This window comes from Rhyacophila brunnea, unplaced genomic scaffold (genome assembly GCF_057557595.1).
Source record: "Rhyacophila brunnea isolate RB1 unplaced genomic scaffold, BYU_Rbru_1.0 scaffold_12, whole genome shotgun sequence".
Lineage (NCBI taxonomy): Eukaryota > Metazoa > Arthropoda > Insecta > Trichoptera > Rhyacophilidae > Rhyacophila > Rhyacophila brunnea.
In genome coordinates this window covers 24,291,492-24,317,435 of record NW_028232774.1, presented here as the reverse complement: position 1 = coordinate 24,317,435, position 25,944 = coordinate 24,291,492, and the positions used below count along the sequence as shown (strand labels likewise).

The 25,944-nt window shown below is 33.1% G+C and overlaps 2 protein-coding genes across 2 annotated transcripts in view; both read right to left on the bottom strand.

Annotated features, from left to right (window-relative positions):
• The window catches only part of LOC147077961 (sodium-dependent noradrenaline transporter-like), a 140,984-nt gene that overhangs the window by 49,622 nt on the left and 65,418 nt on the right, over positions 1 to 25,944 (bottom strand). The window lies entirely within an intron of this gene.
• LOC147077962 (uncharacterized) lies at positions 7,782 to 13,907 on the bottom strand. The gene is made up of 2 exons (XM_085940048.1): positions 12,679 to 13,907; positions 7,782 to 7,927 (listed from the first exon to the last, which is right to left on the bottom strand). The coding sequence occupies exons 1-2, from the start codon at positions 13,586 to 13,588 to the stop codon at positions 7,782 to 7,784; spliced, it is 1,056 nt and encodes a 351-aa protein (XP_085796174.1). The 5' UTR covers positions 13,589 to 13,907.

The window sequence follows — 25,944 nt, the reverse complement described above, 5'->3', positions numbered from 1 at the left end:
AAAATATTTACGATACAAAATTATATTGATAATCTCTGTGATCCCGAATTTGACAAGAATTAGGCATTTTATTATTCAAAAAATCGGCAAGATTAACACATTTAAAGATAATTCTAAAGATACTTATTATAAGCAATGTCTTTGACGATTCAAGTGTGATAAACATCTTATGAATAATGATTGCTTTATAATAATTATTGACCTAAGAATAAGTTAGTGTTTTTTTGAAATACGCCATTTCTTTTGTCATTCCCCAGTGGTTAAGCTTAAACATACGGCCGTAGCCATAAATTGACAAACTATAATTGAAGTAGGGAGTAAAATGATATTAACGCGCGTGTTTGAACATGCACCGTTTAAAAAAAAATAAAAAAAAATTCGGTTAGGTACCTACATGGTTTGAAAATACAATAAAAACTCAATTTTGACCTACGACGAGCATGTGGGCCGTTAAGTTATGTAAAATAAAGTCTCAAAACCTCAGAGCAATAATACTAAAGGTAAAGCGTATTGTCCGGCTATATCAAGCCGTTTTATTTGTGTATGATGCATAGTAGAACCTCAATTGTATTATTAATAATTTACATATGAAACGTTATACTACTTTCTTCGTATGGCTACCAGATTTTAAACACAAAACAGTTAGTTAAGTATCTTTTTTTACAAAATTAACAAAAAAATATTTCGAAAAAAAACTATAGGTATATTTCAGCAACACATACTCGCAGTATTTGCCTTAAGCGCACCCGTCAAACTAATATTCACTGGCTTCACGTTCTAAAACTTAACCCCTTTATTTATAAGTTTTATATCTTTCTTTAGCGCATATCGCGGATATTATATGCGTGCCGAATACTTTCTCACTCGCACTTATAGTTAGTTTTTGCTCAGGCCTTGTTCGAAACCTTACTATTTTATGTGTTTCACTAAAGTTTCCCATTAATATGTAGGTACGTAAATAAAATATTGATTCCATAATCGACTATTACATATCTAGACAATAATAATATAATATTCTTTTAAAGCAATTTATATTCCTCATTTGTGACTTTGAAACTTCAACAATGAAACAAGTTATATCGAAAAAGTTAAACATTAAAGTTTTTGATTCATTGCTTTTATTTTATAATTTACGCAAATCAGAGTAGGTTTATTTCTAATGTATTTTTTAAAGCATAAAATACAATGATCTTCAATCCTTCGTAATCGTATTAGAAGTTCCAATTCGTCGAGAGTTGACTAATACTTATCGTGGTGATCCACTGATCATAATATGTATGTGCCATAATATAATAGTATTATATTATGGCTCGCCGAATAGGGAACTTGTGCTTTTTTTAAAAGACTTAAGTACTGGAGTTTTTTAGATATTACGTTAATCTTCTTACAGCCCCGTGCTTCTCTGAGACTTTCCTTTTGATTATGATTCATTGGCAGTCAAAATTTACCATGTAGGTAGGTGCTATTCCGATGAATTCAAACTTAGATATTTTGATTTGACAAGCTATTTTTCTGAATTCTTAATTCTTTTTCATAACTTCATTTTGAAGACACACTTATTCAAGCAATCGATCGCAGATAAAATGATGTCGAATTCTGTTTCTCACATAATTATTAAAATAATTAGGGCACTAATATTTTTTTAAACATGTTCCCAGAGATATGAGAACAGACAATATCATGAGGTGTGTTATAGTTCGCTAAAATATTAATTATAACAGGTTATATTTTATTTTATTTTATTTTATTTTATTTTATTTTATTTTATTTTATTTTATTTTATTTGGGAAACCTCACAGTCGACATTGAAAGTACATATTACAACTTTTTACATAATATACAAGGACCAATAATGGGTTTCCACATTTATTATTACATTTATATTAAACTAAAACAAAGTGAGATAGAAGAAACAACTTTAAAATAAGTATATAATATAAGGTATGTGTTTACGTGCGTCTGTATATATGGGTGAGAGTGCGTGGGAGTAGGCTTTGGTATTTATTGCGGTAGTGTGAAGTTAGTTTTGTATGTTTTTTCGCAAATTGTTTTTGTGAATGTGTCAAATATTAGGTGTAAAATGTCTGTATCGCTGAAAAAATAATTGTACGTAGTCATTATTCTAACGAATACAGCATTACTAGCGTAGTTAGTGTTGTGTTTAGGTATATGGAATAATTTTTGAGCTGGCTTGGAAGATATGGCTTGGAAGAAGAAACAGTTGCTGGAAAATTATGATCATTTAGTAGTACGCAAGTGATAGATAACATCCTAAAGGTCGACATCATGGCCCTAACAATGGGGAGGGGGGCTGACAGGGCTCTAGCCTAGGTGGTCGGGCTCACCAGATAAATGAGATAAACACACATCTTAAATTTGCTCTAATAGTAAAAAAAGTCTCCTGCGGCGCTATTTCGCTTCAAGGTTATTACCATTTATAAATACATAGCTGTGCGATGCAATTTTTGATTGTTGTGTGTATACTCGATAACTACATAATTCGATGTGTTAAAAAATCGCTAAAAATACACTGAATACTATTTGATCTCGAACACCATTTGAAAAACGCCACTGTAGAACGACAGACTGCGACAGGTAGGGGGGACCGCCAAAGGTCCCGGCCTGGGGGCCCGCTTCAAGATGTGGGGGCCATGGTCTACCTCCATCCCAAACTACTGTGTTATAATTAGTATACTATCTGACAAAATGGTAAGTCAGTCAAACTATCAAATGAGAAAAAAACTCTGCCTAAAAGTAAAATTAGTAGGTACTATGTCATACTAATCTTATAGTGATGCTTGGGGCGTAGGTATAGATATTTAGGTTTACTTATGACTGATTTATACTTACTGAGAAAAGTTGTTTTCTTCACCCATCTACGCTACTTTACATCGAAATTATTACAATTTTAAAATATATGGTTGCGTGATGCAATTTTTGGTTGATGCGTATTGATACTCGACAACTCCATAATTCGATGTGTTAAAAAATCACTAAAAAACATTGAGTTGTATTTGACCTCGAACACCATTTGGAAAACATTACTGTGGAGCGTCAGATTGCCTTTAACATTAGCGATAGCTAGGGGAACCTGCCAAAAAATCCTGGCCTGGAGGCCCGCTTCAGAATGTGGGGGCCATGGGCGACCCAGATCAGCACCATTAGATAAATTTCATAGAGATATAAAGTTGGTATGCACAGGTGACCAGTGAAACACGTGTGAACATTTTGGATATCCGTTTACTCGATTTGATTATATTATAAAGATGTTAATTTTGACTTGTGCATCGCAATGCGGGACAACTAATGACTCTATTGTTGACAGGCCAGAGACCTGTCACGGACTAGTTGAATCAGGGCCACTACAGAGTTAATTATAAAAAAAAACTACAGACTTCAAAAGTTCAAACAAAACTTCAGAGTTTTTCAGAGCAGAATTACCGAAAGCAAGTGACTCCACATTGAACATTAATGACACGCCACAATGAATATGTCTGTAGGTATGTAGGTATAACGAAAACAAATGAATAGGAATTAATGGACACACCCTATTATTAATCTGCTTTATCGAGATTTTGATGTATTAATAAATAAATAAACAACAACCATGATGAATTTGAAGGTTAAACGTGTTCAAGTCACATACAAATAAAAATGAGTTAAAATCAATTTTCACATCAACACGTCATGTATGTGATAAGTGAGAAAAGATTCACATATTATACGTAACTACTTTGTATGAAAAGTTATAAATATATATTATAAAAAAACTTGTTTCCGGAAATTGATCAACACTAACTACTTAGGTACTACTGGAAACACTAATTTATAAACACATGGTTCCTTTTAATACTTGGCTTCTCAAAATTAAATAATAATTTCTAATTATTATTCCGCTGAGTTTATTTTTGATTTCCTTGCAGCAAAGATGTTCATGCCTAGCCTAGTGTATAATAAATATACAATATTTTATGATCTTATTTACTTACAAAGTTCAAACTTTCAAAGTAAATTGACTAAAAAATGCGAAGTGCCAATTTCCGATGCGCGCCTGTTCACCGCCATAGTTTAACGAGACCGTCTATTCGTTATTAAGATATCAAGTGTTCGCATGAGTGAGCACCGAACACAGAAATCAGAACAGGGTGGGACTGAGGGGTCTTTTAAATGTTGCCCTAGCAGAAAAATGCCGCCTTAATCCGTTACCACATTGGAATTGTGTGGCCTTTAAACAATCTAACCCTCTAGTAGCGGAAAGCTTTACCTTTTTCAGTTAAAATTATTTTTATAGCGGGATTGTGGCAATGCGCTATGTCTATAAATTTACCAGCTTAAGGAGAGTACCGATAGAGGCAATGGTGGTTTTAGGCACACTTGTGAAATTTTTACATCAACTGCAATAACAATATGTATTATTATACACACACGATGGCCGCGCGGCTTAAGCGTCGTGGGTCCCAAGTTCGTATCCTGGGTCTGATAAATGCACATATTGTTTTTCAATTTGTGTATGAGTCAGAGTAGGGACCTAATAGATTGAAAAAGCGGCTGACATCCATTTCTCGTAAAGACAAAATCTAATAAATACAAACGTCCACTCTGTGGAGGCCCATATCGTCACTGTTCTGGCAGAAGACGCTAATTCGAAAAAAATGACATATTGAGTTAGTTATACTAAAAATGTTCCTTATTTCAAACTTTACCGTCTGGAAACCTTCTTAATAAATAAACAATCTTTATTTTAAAGTCATCCACGATTACTTAATAACCTCACATGATAGACCATTTCAAACATTTTAACAACTTCAAAGTCAAATTACTCAGAATTAGTATTCTTCAGTTAGTGTGTTCTGCCAGAACAGAGACGATATGATCGTATTAGGATCGGATATGGTCGGAAAAAAAATGTATTGCAACAATGGTAATGTTGTCAGGATTTTTATGCTTCGATATTTTTAAACAGAGAACGCAACGTATCCTTCAATGATAACCGCCACTGCTCTCAAAAGTTGTAAAATTTGGAATTGTTCCTTTGTTCGCCGCCTTTTATTGTGTGCCGCCCCTATGCAACGCATGACCTGCCTACCCCCACCGGACGTCAATGTCCATATACTCCATCTAAGTAGCGGATTTAGATTTAGAACAAGAAAAATTCACATAGTTTTGTTTCATTCTTTGAAGGGTTATGAATTGACTCGTATCATATCTGAGCACCCTATAAAGTAAGTAAGCAAGTACGCCGTAGATACTTATTTTCCCGAGGCATTTTACGTTGTTCACAAATTTATGTTGTACCTACCTACACCAGTTCACATGACGCGACGCAAGATTCGGTTGAGTAAGGTTATGTTATGATCCTTATAACCACATAACGGACTATTTCGCTGCCACAGGACCAAATTGGTAATAGAAAAATGTATTTTGGCGATTTTATTAACGTCTAATGCCATATTTAGTTTTATCTAAGGTAGTGATGAAAAAACTAGGGTTATTTATTTATTGTGTACTCAGCGCCGACGCGAGGTTATATTTTGTTGAATTGTCTCAATTTTTTTCGAAATAATAAAAAATAACATTTAGGGATCATTAGACATATTATAATAGACACTTATAATAAAATAATTTTAGTCACTTCCAAAAATTTAAATTATATAAATTATTATAAAACACGCACACACACATCATAAAAGATTTCACTGGTGACATAATTTTCTTTTTTATAGCTCCTGCTAAGATCTGGACCAGTTCATTTTGGGTATCTTTTCCCAAATTATGAAGCAATATTTCTTGATTTTTGTAATTTATTAGTAATAGCCATTATTAGTAATAGCCGATATACTTACTGGAAAGCTCAAAGCAAACTGTGCTACGGTGAAATGTAATACGTACAATTTACATGTAACCAAAAAGTATTGTAGTTGTTTATGGAATTGCTTCGAGTGATATGCGTGTTATTTTGGAGTTATAAAAATAACGGAAACGTGTTATTCTGTTAATTATATAGAATAACCTTTCGAGGTAATCTGCTTTGTGATCGATTAAGGTAAATGGCCTACCACCTACCTAACTTAGTTAATTGTAACAGAGTTTTTTTTCAAAATTATGTTATTTCTATAAAGAATCTAACATTGTTAAAATCTTATTAGTAACATTATTTTCAGTTTCAGTAAGGCTTTTTTCAACGTCTTCAAAATTATTTTGAACCATTCGAAGGATTGATATATCGTTTATTTGGATACAGCTGGCAGTTCTTTGAAACGTTGAAGCATTTCGAGATACTTGGAAAACTAGAAACTTTCTTAGTGTATACCTGACCACTAGACGACTTTCGCCCACTATTATAGAGCAGTAATTTCCAAACTATAATTAAAATTACAAAAATAAATATATATATATCGTTCCTTTATAACAGAACAAGCCTAACTGATTTTTTGTGAAAATACTTTTATTGTAGGTATTAAAAAATCCTTTTTCGATTCTCTATATTTCATTCCTATCATTCCTAGCTTAATTTCAATCTTAAAAACATTTTGGAACAAAATTAACCTATCTGACATTATCTGATGAAATATGTAACAGAATATACTTTTTAATGTTTTTTTTTTACATAAACAATGCTTTGAACTAATGCATTATCGTATATTAAAACCAATATTCATATATTGACAATTATCAAATATTCAAATTATTGACAAAAAAGTTTAAAAGTGCTCTCCTGTAAAATGTAAAAAAATCAGTTAGGCTTGTTCTATTCTAAGAGGACAATATGTATTTTTACCATGTCCGATCCTAAGAAGATCACAATTACCTGTGACTTTGTTCGGCGTGAAATATGGAGCATAATAGAGAAAAATGTTTTTAAGGCTAAGTGGGCTCGCACATCAGAACTCGCCGCATGCGTCTTACGACGAATTCGTCGATGTGACGTCATCGTAAACCAAGAAACAAACGTTATCAAATGGAGCTTCGCAGATTGGCAACATGTCGCATTTTCTACAGCCTGCATGTTGTATCTAAAAAAAGTCGACTCCGCGCAAGCGCACAATTGGCGGATCGGCCATTTTTCTCCAGACTGTCGCCGCGTTCGGAGAAGCCACGATGCGGCGAATGTCGATATCGCTAGGCAGATGTGCGAGGTTGTATGAAGGAACGCCGGCTGCCCGTTCTCAGAAATTTTGATTTATGGCGGTTAAGCACAGGAGGCGAGTTGTGATGTGCGAGCCGGCTAATGCATAAATTATTTGTAAGTCACTCCGCATTGCAGATTAATTTATACAAAACTTCACACCGCAATCACTTTAATGCAACTCGGTCGATTTTATGAATTATTAAATTAGGAAATATTGTCAAGATAAACCCCGTTACAAGAATTTGTTGGTGATCCAAACAAACTGCACTATAATATCATACGTACATCATAAAATATAATCAAAAATTATAATCGCCATCTCTCATATGCCAACGTATAGATTATAATTTTTCTATGGCTACCAATTCAACCACATTAAAAACTTTCGATCAAATGTTGTAATATAAGATGTTCATATTAAATCAACCTCTAGTAAGGTATAGTCGAACATGTTTGATTGCTCCCATACGTATCAATATCTTATGACCTTTCTAAGGCCTCGAGAAATACTATTTCTCAAAAATTTCTAAAATAATGTACCTATATAGAAATTACATATAATAAAATAAGCCAGTAAACGAGGATAAATTTTTATAAGGCATTATAGAAATGAATAGAAGATCCAATTAAGCAATGCTGAGATGTATACGCTTCAGGAGTTTGAAGACGATACCTGGAGGGTGACTTGAAGGCTGTAAAGGTTTTCTCTAGTGTAAAAGAGATATGGTGCGAAAGAGGTGGTCACTTCCGGAGACGACTTCCGTTCTGTGAGAGCCTTTGCAGGTAGTTGAAGGTAGTCTACAATGGAGTTCTGATACTCAACAGACAAGGGGGTAAATGGTGCCAAATTTTTGTAATAATTATTTGTATTTTATATATTATGAAGACGTGTAAAGTTTATCGCTGGCTTTTTGTGTGTATATTAATTTATTTTTATTTATGATAACACAATTACAACCAACATGTGAACGTGTCAGTTGACAGTGGCATGTGATTAGCTGCAGATCTCGGAAAACCCACAGCTAGTTGGCATGACTGAGCATCGTTGTTAAAACGACTATTATCTTGCTGCGCCTCGCCGTTTCCACTGTATACCCCTGATTTTTTTCACGTATATATTTATATATACCCAAACACTCATTGCTTTGATGCTAGTGACGAACGCCTTGAAACGGTGAAACGGTGTGTCCATAGCCTTATGATAAACTTAATGTTAGAATCAATCTCTATAAAATATAGTCAGAATTGAATTTATGGTTTTATTATTTTGTCATAGCTATAAATTTATAAGCTACATATATATTACAATCAATATAATGTACTGAAACTGACCGAAATAAATGTCATGTGACAGCTGATTACAATACTGTTCTCGGAGAGACAGTGCCGCGACACTACATCTCTATGCAGTAGTGTCGGCTATCCCTGTTGTCTGTCGTGGTGTTTAAAAACGAAAGCGGTTTTGTAAACCATGACAAGCCATCATACACAATGATTGTTAGAATATTGACTCATTGAATCAGTGTTGACCTAAAATGTACAAGTTTGATACATTTCTGATGAATGACTGTGACTTTCACGGTTATTTGTTATCGCGATAGATTTTTGGATTATCACCACACGTTCTTCCGCTTTTTTTATTTTTAATTTCGAGCTTGTTCAGAGGATCATCAGAATGGGAAAGAAGGAGAAAAATCCGCGGTGATAACGTAAATATCTGTAACGATAACTGATTATTAATTATTATGTTTAGTCAACACTATAACAATGAACGAAAGATTAATCCCCATTTATTACGATTTCAATTATTTATTTACGTGAAGTTCCGAGCATTAAAAATTATTAGTTACCACAATAAATATTATAAGGTTTGATTTCGTATCCATGTGTGTTATTTCATGTTTATTTTAGTTTTTTTGATGGATTCGAAATGATTATTTCAGTGGACATTAACTTTGTGTTTACTATTTTTTTTTTTGGGACATTTACACGCCACTGATATTGTATATTGTTAGACAATGGCACGTTTAGTTACTAAATGGAAGAAGGTGGAAGTAACAGATGCGTAAGTAAAGGGAGAGGTGTTTAGGTTTATCTATTGCATTTAGGCTGATTGTTATTATGTTATTAGAGAGTTATGAATATGCAACGTGTATAATGTTTTCAAAATTTATTACAAAAAGAAAGACACCAAATTCAAGTACTGAAATCATTTTCGTAGTCAATGAATTATTGTAAATATAATTTATAGTTTTTTTTTTACGTAAAGGGTTATTAAATTAGTAGGTACTATAGATTTTTAAAACCTCTTAGCAGCCATTTTTTTCTGATTCCACCAAAATTTATATTTGTGTTCAGTATTGTTTGGTAAATTACCATGGAAAGATACACAATTGTACAGTGTAAACAAATTGTTAACATTTATTACAATAATAATGACTGTATTCGAACTACGTTTCGGGGGCTATATGAAATTTATGGTCAAAATCATCGATCTACAGAGCTTACTATTCGTAATTTAACTGGGAGATTTGTGTCAAATGGAATGAATTTGTGATTTTAGGAATCCAATCTGTCAAAAACGTAAACGTACTGCTGAAAATATCGATGTTGCGAATCAAAGTGTGGATGAAAATCTAGAACAATCAATTATACGCCGTTCTCAAGAACTTGGACTTCTTTAGCTCTAAATGGCATAATCTTCATAAATATTTGCTTTTGAAGGCTATCCAATACAGTTAACACAAGAACTTAAACTGGATGACTATTTGGTGCGTCGAAGCTCATTGGGCCTCTAGCGCAACTTGAAACAGACCCATTCAGCGATGAAGCTTATTTTTTGGTTAAATGGCTTCATAAATAAGCACAATAATTGTCGCATTTGGAGTAATAATACCCCACATGTTATTCTTGAAGTACCATTAGGTACATCTACAAAAATTACCAGTTTGGTGTGGTTTATGGTCTGTAGGTATTTTTGGATTGTATTTTTTTGAAGACAGAAATGGCAATGCAGTTACTGTCAATGGAGAACGCTACAGAAACGTGATTACTGATTTTTTCTACCATGAATTAAATGATTTTGATCTGGACGATATGTGTTTCCAACAAGGTGGTGCAATATACCATATAGAGGCCATTAGAGGTCCCAGAGTTCTTTTTTATATAATTAAGTCCTATTTCTATAGAATAAGTTTTTTTTCGACATCTTTGATAACGACGATAATAGTCTATAAGCTCCAAAAGTTTCATCCATATTTATCTAGTATTTATTTTATATAACCGGAGAGACAGAAGCTGCACTTGTATTATTAGTATATTATATAGATATACTAATCTATCTATGTACATCAAATCAAATATAGCTTTTAACTAAACATTCAATAAGTGTACATAGCCTATTGTATTAATAAAAGTAATGGACTATTATTGTGTTTAAAAATAAACCATACTTAAAGTTAATGATATCAATGTGTTATTTGTTAAAATAATTTATTTTAATAACCGAAATGTCACCATCACAGACAACGGGCAATTTATATTATCCTTTTGTAGTAATTATTGTCTATGCTACCTCTCGTTAGCGCTTGACAAAGTGACCGGAAGGAGGCGGGACTTCCGGCGCTGATTTTACTGTATTCCTGATCGATTATAAACGGATGACTGCCCCAGTTGGTATTACAAACTGTCGTTTTGGCGGGAATTAGAAGAGCGGGTGGAAGAAAGCATTTATTGCAATAGTATCATGTTTTTAATTCCATGTTAATATCTTCTACTTACAGTCCATTAAAAATATAATATGCTTAATACGTATTTCAACATAAAGAAAATTATATTTTTGTATGACGTGTGCACGTAAACTACGTACTAAACTAGCTAGTAAACTACGTAGTTTAGGTTTAGATCGTGGTTTCTCAGTAGGCGCTGGAAAGGTCGGGGGAGGCGTTGCCCTTCTCAGGGATATAAGGGGGCATTGAGGAGCACGTGGATAATAAGACCTAGATTTGTGGATCTGGTATCTAGTCTTATTGTCTGCCAAACTTTGTTACCTGACGGCACACCTGGGAAAAAGAATTTGTTTTGTGGCACACCAAATAAAAATACCACAAATAATAATTCAACAATTCTACTTCAGATAATTATTAGGCTTTGGGCACAGGATCGTTTTTTAAGTCTATTACATTTTATTCCATTGTTAATGTGTGTCAGTGGCGCACCCAGGATTTATTATTGGGGGGGGCCCAAGGAGGAGAATGTAAATTAGTCCCATAGGCTCTTTTTCTTCTTCACAGCTTAATTTTTCGTTTATCGGTCTTTTGTCTATTGCACTCGGTGTACCTATACCATGGTCCCCACATCCTGAAACGGGCCCTCAGGCTAGGATATTTGGCGGGCCCCTTACCTACCGCTAAGATTAAATGCAGTGTGAAACACTACATTAACGTTTTTCAAATTGTGTTTTAGTTCAAATTAAGGGTACTTATACAGTAAATTATTGGTGATTTTCAATACATTGTTACGTATTGAATAAGATGTTTATTTTTAAAAAGGGCCGCACAATCGACGACTGATCTCAGTTATCGATTGGGCGACTTATCTCTTTATTTGCACTTTATTATCAAATTAAAATACAATATTATAACAAAAATAGAATAAAATAATTATTTAAATTCGAACACAGGAGGACACTAAATTGACATACCGATAACCGACGCGCACGTGATGTATGAAGACTCGCAACTGAACTCGCTCTGATGATTTGTATAATCAAGGGGCTTTATATATTACGATAATGAGGCAATTAAGTTGACGATAGTCATGCTTCATTAACACGTAACCCATTACTTTTGTTTACTCAAAAGTGTTTAGCCTTCGATTTGTTATTGATATGTAAGTCACACGTGTTTATCTACGTGGTTTGTTAAGTAATAGATTGAGGTCATGGGTACATAACACCCTCCTCCTTAAGAAACTTGCTAATATTTTTTAATTAAATTAGCCAGTTGTAACTGACTGTAAGATATCCTCTTTAGTGGGATGAATTCTAGGAATGATTCTAGGTGTAAGCTCTATGGCTATACTTTCATTTTCATCATCGTTTACATTAATTCCAATCGGAATTTCATTTATATTTTCTCGGTCATGTCTTTGTTTAGTCCTTCTATATTTTACAATATTAAAAGTTTTCTTATTAATTATAAAATGTTTATAAATTTTTATTGAAATGAAAAGTACTATAGCTAGGATTACAATAGTTGTTAGTACATATATTATCTTAGTAAATATTGAAGAATGTCTTACAATCGTTGGTTGTTTTTCATATTCTTCCAATTGATTATTGAATTTATCAAATTTTTCTATAACATTTTTTGAATTTCCATTATCAATATTAATTAATTCTATTGGTTCTACTCTGTTTAAAGTGTAATTGTTATCGTCTATGAGACAGCATTTATCTTTAATGATATTAATGTTAGTGTATGGGTTTTCATACTCTGTTAGAATACTATCTGTGCCAGTTAGGCTGATTAAACCATTATTAGTTTTACAATCCTTTTCTAATTTTATAATTCCTGTATGGAGTACTTCAATATTTATTGATTTTAATTTTTTACAATTAATAGTCAATCTTCTTTTCTCAGATACTGTGTATAACCATTTATTATTTGAGAGTTTTTGCCAAAGGTTTACAGATCCTTTTATATTTCTTACGTTACACATTTCTGGGATGAATTTAACAATGTTCAATAAAAGTTGGGGTTCACAATGCATGTTACTATGAGTTGATAAAACATTTAATTCTTCACATATAAATATTTGATTAATTATATTCTTACATACTATTTCTATGTTATTAATTGGTACATATGTCAGCTCGTCTGTAGATATTGCCATGTATGTATGTGTTGGTAAAATTAATGAGTATGTATTGGTGTCATTTGTATGGGGAATAGGCAATGGATAGGTTTTATATAATTTAAATTCATTCGGTAATGTTAAAGGTATTTTTAGTAAATAAACTAATTTATTATTCATGTAGTATACTGTTAATTTTGAAATCTCTATAATTAAATGCATATTTTCTAGTAGTAGTGGTAATGGGAAATTTGTGCCATCTGGTAATAAATTTGATCTCTCATTTAATTCTCTATATAGTGTTGCTGGCGATAAGATACTTGGATGTAATATATTCTGTTTAGCCATTAAAATTGAATTTATTATTGTACTTAAATGATCTGTTAATCTTTCTAAGGTCAACGCTATTAATTCGGTTTGTTCCGTTATCAGTAACAGTGTTTCAGTATATTCTAATTCGCTTTCGGTTGCATTAATTGATTCGTCTATTCGGTTCATACCATTAGTCAAAAGGTATTCATTTAGTTTCAATTTAGTCATTGTTTGATTAAATTTTTCTAAAGCATCTTTAGTTACGTGCACTTGGTCCTTCATGAGTTCCATTAGGTGTTGTTCATTTATGTTAATTTTATCGATTGATTCATCATAAAAAGTCGCGTCGTCGGCGTCTAAAGTGCCGAAGACTGTTTTGAATATTGATCCTAATCCATCAATCAATCCACGTTTATTTCGTCTGCTATTAGTTAAATGAATAATATTTTCATATTGATTTGTAATATCTTCAATGTCGTTATTTAATGGTGTTAGTAACCTTTTACATTCTAGTCTACCATATATCTTAATTGCTATGTTACATTTTATTGTTATATTATTTATATTGTTAGTAAGAATACTTAATTCCTGTGGAATTATGCTTAGATTAACATATGTTATAGTCGTCCATGTCTCTTCACTGAGTTTAAGGACTCCTATCTGGTCGAAATATATTCCATTTCCTTGTGTGATTGGTGTATTTTGTGTATACACTTGGTGAATAAACAATCTGAAATTATCCATTAAATGGTTTTAGTAAATTATAGTGTACTCTTTTCAATTTATTGTTTTCGATTTGTATTGTAATATTCTGGAAATCGTGAATTTCTTTTATACGATATGGTCCTTTCCAGTTCGGGGTCAATTTTTTGTTAAATGACCTCGGTGTTATCGATACCTTGTACCATACCCAGTCGTTGATTTCATATTTGTAATTAGATGCGTTCTTATCGTAATTTCTTTTCGATCTCATCTTTGAGCGTAATATGTGTTCCTTAGCTGTTAGTCTTATATTAGCCAATCGCGTTTTTATATTGTTTATGTATTGTCCATACGTAATGTTTGGTTCGCTGTTTTCTATTGAACTTGGCAAGTTCGCCTTAACTCCGAATACTAACTCATAAGGAGTAAATTTAGTTGTTGAATGTTCGCTCGTATTATAGCAAAACATGGCATACGGTAGGTATTTATCCCAATCAGTATGTGAGTCATTCACAAAGTGTGATAAATAATCCTTAAGGGTTGAGTGTGATCTTTCTAAAGCTCCATTTGTTTGTGGATGATAAGCTGTAGTTTTAAGATGTTTTATTTTAAATAATTTTGTAAACTCTTTCATGATATTACTCGTGAATTGCGTACCTAAATCTGATAAAATCGAATTTGGTACTCCGTAGTGTGAAAAGAATGATATTAAGGTTTCCGCGACTGTTTCTGCGTTTGTTACCTGTATTGGATATGCTTGGGAAAATTTAGTTAAGTCATCTTGTAATGTTAAAATATATTTATTTCCGTTATTAGTTTCGTTTAAAGGTCCTACAAGATCTATCGCTACTCTTTCGAAAGAGGTGGATGATGTAGTTGTTATTTCCATTGGTGCCTTGAATTTACGTCTGTCTGTTTTATTAGTTTGACAACCCCTACAACTTTTTACGTATTTTAATACTTCGCCTTTCATATTTGGCCAACGATATTTGCTTTTAATTCGTGCTAAGGTTCTATGATATCCTGAATGTCCTGAAATAGGTGAATTGTGACATTCGTTTAATATTATGGGAATCTGGTCTCTACTTGGTTCTATTAATTTATTTTGACAAATTACTATTTGTATGTTAGTATTTCTAAACATATATTGAATAAGCATTTTAATTTTCCCAAAGATTATATTATCATAATCGTTCTTAAAATTGGATATAGCTAATTCTTTTATTTCGTCTTTAATAAGTATTTCGCGTAAGTTTTTAAGTGTCAGGAATATGTCTTTTAATGTTGCTTTGTCATAATAATGAATTTTAGTTAAGCAATGGTAATATTTCGTTCTTCCGTTACGTGACGTTGTCGTTATTACTTCATGTTGCTCCTTTTCTCGGGTCTTTAAGTTTGTTTCATTATCTTCTATTACTTCTAAAACAAATTGATTTGAATCGTCAAAATCGAGAGATGTTGAATATGCGATATTTCGATTGTTTTGTGTTAATAACAAATCGTCACATTCATATAAGTTATCATATGCTATAAAAGGATTTTCTTTCATGTATTTTACATATGATTCATAGTCATCTGTATTATCATCTAATATTGCACTTTCCTCGATATGTTGTGATTCTATACTTGGTATTATGAAATCTTCGTCGAATATATCTCCTAAAGTGAGGACATTAATGTTTTTCTCTACGTTAAATATTGTTATTTCGATATTCGTTGTGTTAAATAAAAATGTTATCATTTGTTTAACTCGTTTCCAAGCTAATCCATCTAATCCTGTTGCTAATTTGGGTAATGCTAGTTTTTTAATGTTATTCTTTATTAAGTGATCTCGTAAGCTTTTTATTGCGTAGTATAGATTCTCGTAAGTTGGTTTATGAAAATAGTTTTCTTTCGTTATTAAGTGATAGATAATTCTATTGTCTATTTTTGAAGTTATAAAATCAGTTATTTCTTTCTTATGTTTTCTTAATTCTTGATAGTTATTTATTTTCTCTTTAATTTGTGCTGCTAAACCAGCTGACATTTTTACATCTTTAGATATACAATGTGCGAAGTCTGATTTGCAATTTAATATACTGTCATTTTTCTCTAGTAATTCGTATTTTACTTCATTCGTATCGTTCTCTAGAAAATCTTCGTAAGTATCATGTAATTTAATTCTGGATAAACAATCTGCATTATTATTGATTTTACCTGGTTTGTACATTATTTCGTATTCGTATTCCTCAAGTTTAAGTCTCCATTTTACTAATCTAGAAGAACCTGGTTGTTTAATATTAAAAAAAAAAACTAATGGTTTATGATCGGTGATTATTTTAAACTTTCTACCGTATAGATATGGTCTGAAATGGGTAACTCCCCAGTAAATAGCTAATAACTCCTTTTCTATTGTGCTATAATTTATTTCTGCTTTATTTAACGTTCTCGAAGCGTATGATATTGGGAGATCTTTTCCAATTATGCATTGGCTCAAAATACTTCCTATTGCATAATTTGATGCATCAGTAGTTAATATAAATTCTTTAGTAAAATCAGGGTATTGTAACAAAGGTGCTGTAGTTAAGTGTTCTTTCAATTTTTCGAATGCTATTTCTTGAACATTAGTCCAATCGAATTTTGTATCATTTTTCAATAAGTTTGTTAGAGGTTTAATTGTTTTGCTGAAATCTTTTATGAATCTTCTATAATATCCTGCTAATCCCATAAAAGCTTTAATGTCTTTTGGGCATTTTGGTCTAGGATAATTTTTTACTGCTGATATTTTATCTGGATTGGGTAAAACTCCTTCATTACTTATTATGTGTCCTAAATAGGCTACTTCCTTTCTTAGGAATTCACATTTATCTGGTTGTAATTTAAGGTTGTTTGAGTCTAGTCGTTTAAATACCTTTTCTAATTTTTCATTATGTTCTGTCAGGTTAGTTGCATAGATTACAATGTCATCAAGATATACAAAGCATGAAGTACCATTTAGTCCTGTCAATACGTTATTCATTAATCTCTGGAAACTAGCAGGAGCCGTCTTAAGGCCGAATGGCATACGATTGTACTCGTAATGACCACTTGTTGTCGTAAAAGCAGTTTTTGCTTTGTCTTCCGCTTTAACTGGTATTTGATGAAAACCGTTTGCTAAATCAAGTATTGTAAAATAGTTACAGTTTCCTAATTGATCTAATATTTCGGTAATATTAGGCAGAGGATATGCATCTCCTATTGTTATGTTATTTAGTTGTCGATAATCAATAACTATCCGCCATTTTGGTTTTCCCGAGGCGTCCATTTTCTTGGGCACGACCCATAAGGGGCTAGACCACGGAGATGTCGAAGGTTTAATTACTTTGTCCTTAAGCATTTGATCGATTTGCTTATCTACTTCCTCTTTATGTATCATAGGATGTCTATAATTTTTTACATGTATTGGTTTATTTGACTCTGTATTTATTTCGTGTTGGACCGCGTTAGTAAAGCTTAATTCATCGCCTTCTAAATGAAAAACGTGATTATATTCGTTACATAATTCTAATAATGATGAAGCTTCTTCATCATTGAGATGATCTAATCTTATTGATTGTTTAAGTTGATATATTCTATTATTAACATTCTTTATTTTATAATTAAACGCATATATATTTTTGGGTATTGGTTCAAGTATCGTTTTCAGTTTATTTATTCTTAAACTTTCGTCAGTAGTGTTTAAGATAGTACATATAGATTCGTTGTTTTCATTCACATTTACAATTGCATTTGATAAATATACTCCTGGTATATTTAATTCCATATTTATTAATCCACTTTTTATTTCAGGATTTAATATTTTAATATTTATAACTGTTTCACTACGAGGTTTAATTACATAGTTACAATTTTCATAATCATTGGTCTCTGCGGACTCATTTTGCATTTTAATCGATATTTTATCGTTTATTATTAATTTTTCTGTCTTGTAGTCTATTTTGACGTTGTAGTTTTTCAAGAAATCTCCGCCTATAATTCCGTCATAGTGAAGATTCAAGTCATTGTCTTTAATTACATAAAATGTGTGCCCTTCACATTCATCATAGAAGTTAAAATTTATTATTATACTTCCAATAGTTTCTGCAGTTTTTTCTTTATCTATGCCTTTCATTTCGATTATATCGTTGACATTTATTTTCATTTCTGGGTCTAGGCAATGATTTTTTATAAGGGATATTCCCGCACCGGTGTCCATTAAAAATTTCCGAGTTACAAATTTTGTTTTATATTTAATTTGCAATTTAATGTATCGCATAGTGTCCGAATTGATGTGATATATTAAACAGGATTTTGATTCGTCACTTATTAGCAATCTGTCAGGTCGACGCGCCCCTCGACAGACTGTAGCCCGTTTAAATGGTTTATGCGCGATGACTTTTCTTGTACTCGTTTTCCATCGTTATTTTTCTTTGTATAGCATTCATTAATAAGGTGACCCTTCTTTTTACAATAGCTACATATTTTGACATTTTGGGAATAATTTTTATTATCATTATTTCCATTATATTTTGCGTTAGCGTTTCTATTAAAATAGTTATTATTGTTATAACCATTATTGTTATTACCTCCGTTATTATATCCATTATTATTTCTACCACCGTTATTATAATTATTATTCGGATTTCTTGCTTCTACGGCGTGAATGCGCCTGTCAAAGTTAGGTTTTCTATCATTTTTACGATAGCAATTTGATGATTCGTGTCCCGTCTTTTTACATATTGTGCAAAAGGGTTTATTGTGATGGTCTTGTTTTTTATTCATTTCATAAATATTTTCCTCTTCTAGAGCGATTTTACACGCTTCATTCAAATTAGCGGGACGCATAGCTCTTACTAGAAAGCTTATTATTTGTGGGAGTAACCTGTACGTGAATAGTTGTAACCCTAATTTTTGAATGTTTTCAATCTCTCCATCTCTCAATTCAGATTTAGAGGTTCGGTTTATCGATTGTACACAGGCGTCGATACAAGTCTCTATTTTATTGTAGAAATCTGTAACGGTTTCGTTTCGTCCCTGCCTACAATGTTGAAGTTCAAATAATAGTTGAGCATATTGTTGTCTATCTCCGAAATTTATGTATAAAACTTCCCTGAGGTGTACAAATGATGTTATAGATTTAGGTTTACATGCTCGATATGCCTTGCCCTTTATTTGATTGATTATGTAATTAAGCAAGCACGTTTGCTGTTCTTTTGAAGCCAATAATAATGCTTGTTCGCACCCGGCAATGAAGGAATCTAATTTATCTCTATCTCCATGAAATGGCTCAACAAATTTTATAAGAAAGCTTATGTCGTTCGGGGGGTACACGTAAACAACATCTTTATCTACTCTCGAAGTGGATGGGGTTGACGGTTCCGTCATCTTATATTAATTTTTTAAAGCTAATTTATATTTACAATTATTTAACAATTAAAGTGTTAATGAGAGGAGCAGTATACGGTGTGTAATAATGTTTTGGCAATAAAAGCTGACAAATGCACTTACAGGATAAAAGTAGACGCTGCCACCTGCATCTTCATCTCTCCAGTATGTGTGTGGTGTGTAGTAGATGTCTTCTAGTAAGGTCTCGTCCGGGATAACTCGTTCGGGATAACTTATCTAGGATGTCTTGTCTGTAGGTCTGGTTCCGGATGTCGTGTCTATTGTCTCCTGATTCTGTTGTTTTCGGGAAGGTTCTTGGCTGCCTTGAAGGATGTAGAATCCACCGTTCTTGACTCTTGATTTGTTGTCCTGAATCTTGACGTTGTTAGCCGCAAGAGTTAGTGACGCTGCTCAGTCTCGATGCCAACGGAATACGTAGTTCTCATCAACGCGAGGATATATCTTCGCGGGCGATAAATCGTCGTCCCTCGTCCTGAAGGCTCTGAGTTTTAATTTCGAAATTGAGTTATTAAACCCAGTGAGAATTTACTTGATACCGATTATTCGCGACGTTTAACTTTCTCTCGAATTTTCTTTCAGTACGTCTACTAATTGAAAAAGTGAAGCAATCCCACCGCTATCACCAAAATTATTCTGTTGTTACGTATTGAATAAGATGTTTATTTTTAAAAAGGGCCGCACAATCGACGACTGATCTCAGTTATCGATTGGGCGACTTATCTCTTTATTTGCACTTTATTATCAAATTAAAATACAATATTATAACAAAAATAGAATAAAATAATTATTTAAATTCGAACACAGGAGGACACTAAATTGACATACCGATAACCGACGCGCACGTGATGTATGAAGACTCGCAACTGAACTCGCTCTGATGATTTGTATAATCAAGGGGCTTTATATATTACGATAATGAGGCAATTAAGTTGACGATAGTCATGCTTCATTAACACGTAACCCATTACTTTTGTTTACTCAAAAGTGTTTAGCCTTCGATTTGTTATTGATATGTAAGTCACACGTGTTTATCTACGTGGTTTGTTAAGTAATAGATTGAGGTCATGGGTACATAACAACATCTACTTTAATAATGGAGCTGTCGAGTATCAACACATAATAATCAAAAAATATATTGCACAATTATATAAGTAAGTAGTTGAAAATGTTCATGACCATGACGTGTAATAGCGCCGCAGGCGACTTTTTTACTATTAAAGCTAATTTATGATGTGTGTTTATCTCACTTATCTGGTCAACTCCACACGCCGGGCCCCCACAGCCCAGGCCCCCAGGCTAGAGCCCTGTCAGCCCTCCCCAACCATGACCTACACCACTCCGGAATTCGGGTGGACTTTGACAGTCCCCTTAGGTATTGGGTTTCTAAAAAAACCCGACATTAGTGTTTCGAAATTTTCGTGTTAGAAATTAAAATCTAAGAAATTTTTCTAAAGAGGGTGCTGGAGAATTTCAAATCATTTTTTGCCGTGTTTTTATTTGTCTAATCTATTGGCTTTCAATTTCATTGTTTTTGGGGGGGGCAAGGCCCCTTGGCCCCCCTGGGTGCGCCACTGATGTGTGTACCATCGTATCTAGCGAATGGATTGATAACAACTTTTACACGACTCGATATCAACCATGGCAAACTTTGAGGCATTTGAAAAGTTTACTGCGTCATATGGAGGACGGAATAATTCCGATCCTTCCATAGATTAACTTCAACTCCTCTGTTTCGTGTGGCACTAAAATCTTTTCATTCTGACATGTTTATAGCGTCATGGAAGGCGGACGTGCACAAATGGCGTCTGCATATATATGACGAGTAGAGATGGGGTAACTAATAGTTTTAACTCATTTGTACATATTTTGATAATCAAGCGATGGAAAAGAGTTAGAAATTTATGCAGAGAGATTTTTTATTGTCTTCTGCAGTTCTGATAAAATTTTCGTGGCACACAGTTTGACAGACACTGCCGTACACGGCAACAACTGAGCTTTTGTATACAATACAGTAATTAAAAATACTGGATATTTGTAAATTAATTAGTGGTTAGATTATATTCAATTTTTCACAGGCCACAGTTAATTCACTGCTAAACTCTTTGAGCTTGGAGTTGTCATCCAGCCAATATGTTCACGTGAGGGAGAACTACAGAATGCAACATCTCCTGTAAATAGGGAAAGAGAAGAGGTGCTCTAGTTGGTTCAATATGCTGTTGGGTCCACCGGGCCGTCCGACCGGGTCGCTACAAAGGTCAATTATAATGATTTAAAAAATTGCGGCGTCGTTTTGCGGACGTGAAGATCTCTTCATATATTATAATATAATTGTCAGTTTTAAATACTTTCAGCCATACACCAAGTCATACCCGAAACTATTGCGTCGACTTGAATGGTGACCTATTATAATATAATTACAAGATAAAAAGAACTTTTTATATACAATGTTTTAAAATTTTCTGTAGAATTATTATGCTCAAACTTGTACTTGATATGCAGTAAATAAAAAACAAACAAACAAACAAATATAGAATAGGTACTGAAATGTCATTTTGATTTCCATTATAACGCACGTATATATTAATAATTTAGTTGCTAGGACCACCCACTTAGCAACCAATACTAGTGGATTGGATTACGGATTTCTTCCGAAATAAATTTTCATACAAAACAGAATTAACTGAGAATGAATTCAATTCTACTTAAAGATGGCTAAAAGTATTAAAAGAATGCATTGGCATCGTGTTCTGATATATTCTAAAAGTTTAAAATGTCTAGCTAGTCGGGAAGTTAGTTAAAATCGATTGCAAGATTTGTACCGAACAAACAACCACCGGACAAATAAGAGTACGAGCTAATAAAAAAACGTTGTAATAATAAATATGACTGGTTCTGTGATTTTGACATAAACAACTGCTGATGTTTCACATTTAAACGTGGGGCCTCGTGATACGGGTGATTAAGACCAAGTGTGGTACAGGGCTGGTTGGTTTGGAGGGAACTATTATATAATGGTCAGAAATTTTATTTTAATTGTTTTAGCGAAATTATTTTTTCGCTACAATAAAGAGAGAGAGAGAGCTTGCGGAAAATAAGGGATGGGAAACGCAGACTGCATAGTGTTGTAAAATAAAAGTTTATATCGTTAAAACAACTATTTAAATCTCTACTCCATACTTTAAGCTTGTTAATATTGATAAATTGCAGTTTTACGACTCTTCATAAGTCGATTGCACAGTGCTTACGGTTACAAACTACTACCTACTTAGAAAAATATTCTTCATGAAACTTTTTTACCAATACTGTATCATAAAGAAATATGAATTAAGATACTTTTAAAAGTCTGGTTTGTTTTAATGGACTACATTCTATAAAAAAAAACAGCACAGATTGTCAATTATTTAAAAGGCATTATTATGTTCTTAATAGACAGACTGTGAGTACGTCCACGTGAAATACGTAGATATATTATGTAGATTGAAGAAATAATATAATATTGCTAACTGTTTTTTTTTCAAATTAATGAGATAAAATAAACAATGGTTAGAGATTCTCTCAGATATTACAGTCATTTTTTTTAATTTTTTTTTATTAAGGAAACAAAGAGTTACATATTGATTACAAAAAATTTAAATATAATAATGAAAAGTTATTGCAACCAGCAAAGTTTCCATGTATACATTATAATATAGTTAAACCTAACAAGATAGAGAGTAAGAATAACATAAATATAAAGAAATTACATAAGAAAATTACATGAGAAAAATGAGGAAGAATAATGAATAATTAAATTATATACAAAAAAGTAACATAAAAAAAATATATATAAATAAATATATATATATATATATCTATTTATACAAAATTTTGGAGATAGCGCGTTTAAATGAAATAGGTGAATTATTAAAAGGATCAACAGTGGAGAAATACATATTATAATTTAAACAAGAACGCCAAATAAAAGGGTTTTGTGCATAATTAGAATCGCTAAGACTGACATGGTACAAAGTTTTGTTTCGCGTAAATCTTGATGGACAATGAAAATCCACCCTTTCGAGTAGGTTTGGCGAGTCAACAAAACCATTGATAATTTAAAAAAGAAAATATTGATCAGATATAGAACGTCGACTTTCATTACGACGTCATTATGAATACTTTTCAGACCATGTAGATATGTATTTGTTTGTTGTTGAACGAAAAGATACACGTAAACCCAAATTCTAAATTTGAAAAATAAACTGACACTAAAATGAAGGAATCGTTCATTTTAATCGGATCGTGAAAGAAAACAAATGATAGGATATTCCCATAATAGTTTGACAGATGCTTACAGCGCAGTAATGGGATATCGAGTAGGTATATGCACGATTAGAATTATATCTATCAATAAAAAAATAGAAACATTTTGGATCAGAAAGAACCATCAGCTAAGCGTCAACGCTTAACAAATGAACGAGTTCAGCGATGGCGTGCTCGACAAAGTCAGATGACTGGGTGTAAGGTGAGGTAAAATCACGTAACGTGAGAGATAGAGAGAAGACGTTAAACACGTCCAAGAATTGACAGGTGACACTGCCATTTGGTAATTTTCTAGTTTTTTTTATTGTTAAGCTTGACAAGTGAAAACACGACTCCCTTAACACACTCACGTACCTATATTATTATTAAGCACTCTAACACTGATTGATTTAGTAAGGCTGCTCAAGCTAAAATTCTGATCGCTTGGTGTAAACAAATAATTAATTAATAAATCGAGATGCTACGGCGTAGACCTATAGAGCATAATATTTCTGTAACCATATTTACCTTAGATACGTTGATAGTGCTTGGAGTACGACATTTAATTGAAAAGTCCCTGTTTGTGTATGGTCTAGACTTGTCCGGGTTGATAAATATGGGATATGGTGTGTACCCAACGAATTTGGATTCTACAATAGATTTATATGTCTCTATTTTATATGCATTCCTTATCATACATTTTGAAGGCAGTCCGATTTTAGAATCAAATCATTGTAAATGTGGTTGTATTGGTAATAAGTTTATTATTTTATTCTTCTACTGGCAACGTTGAAAATAAAATGGCGGCTTACGTTCTGGTTTTAAGTGTGTCGCCTTGTTTAAAAACCTATGTATGCATATCTCTTTGTTTTACTTATTTATTTATTTCTACTCTATTTATTATACTCTCACAAGACCCGAAAGACCTCCAAGGTAGAATGCAAGAACTCGCGGATGTCAGTCAAACGGTCGGTCTAAAGATAAATGTCTCAAAGACAAAAGTGATGAGGAACTGTTTTTCGGACCCTGCGATTATCTGTATTTCTGGCACCCAACTCGAGCAAGTCAGCAGCTACGTCTATCTCGGACAGCAGGTGTCCATAGACGGAAGCATGGCACGATGAAATTTCTCGAAGAACAAAGCTGGGATGGAGTGCTTTCGGACGTCTGAATATTATCTTCAAGAGTGACCTACCATTATGTCTTAAGCGTAGGGTGTTCAACCAATGTGTGCTACCCGTGCTCACGTATGGCTGCGAGACGTGGACCCTCAACACGAGAGATGTCCAAAGGCTAAGAGTCACACAGCGAGGCATGGGGAGGTGCATGTTGGGCATCACGCGAAAGGACCGTAAGAGGAACGAATGGGTTAGGAAGCAGACAAGAGTACGCGATGTAATAGACATTGCCAAACAGCTGAAATGGAGATGGGCGGGGCACATTGCTCGCCGAAAGGACGGCCGCTGGACAAATGCCGTCATCCAGTGGTACCCAAGGGGTACGAAACGGCCACAGGGTCACCCTAAAAGCCGCTGGATTGACGAACTGGTAAAGTTCGGCGGAAATACGTGGCAGCAAACGACACAAGACCGAGAGAGTTGGAGAAAGCTTGGGGAGGCATTCATCTAGCAGTGGATTGACCCCGGCTGATGATGATAATGATTTATTTATTTAGAAAAAGAGTATTACGGCATTACAGCGATTGGCCAATGCTCTATAATGCATAATAAATACAAAATTATAAAAATATCTTAATTACAAATAACAACTAATATAACAAGAAAGTACAAAAGACAGCATGTGTATATGTAAATATTAAAGAAACATGATAATATATACAATTATAATTTTAATCTATTTAACACGTCCACAAATATTATATAGTTAATAAAAAATAAATCAACCTCTATGGTGCCATCAAATAAGTTAATTACACGATACACAGCATCATGAAACATAACATCTGTCCTGCGACGAGGTATCTCGAAGACCGTAGAGCTACGAGTGATATTGGTGGGAACATGAAAATTTATATTTGCCAGTATATACGGATTGTAAATGAACCCACGAAGAGGTAAAAAGAAATGCTTTAAAAGAACAATCACTCTTCGGGTAGACAGGGATTGCATTGATAGCATACCCAGAAGAAAACGAGTCCGTAAATTCATTTTATTATCATTATCATAAGGAAAGAACCCGTATGTTCTTAAGTAGAGAAATCTAAGAAATCTATTGTGGACTCAATCCAACTTAATTGTGTGGAT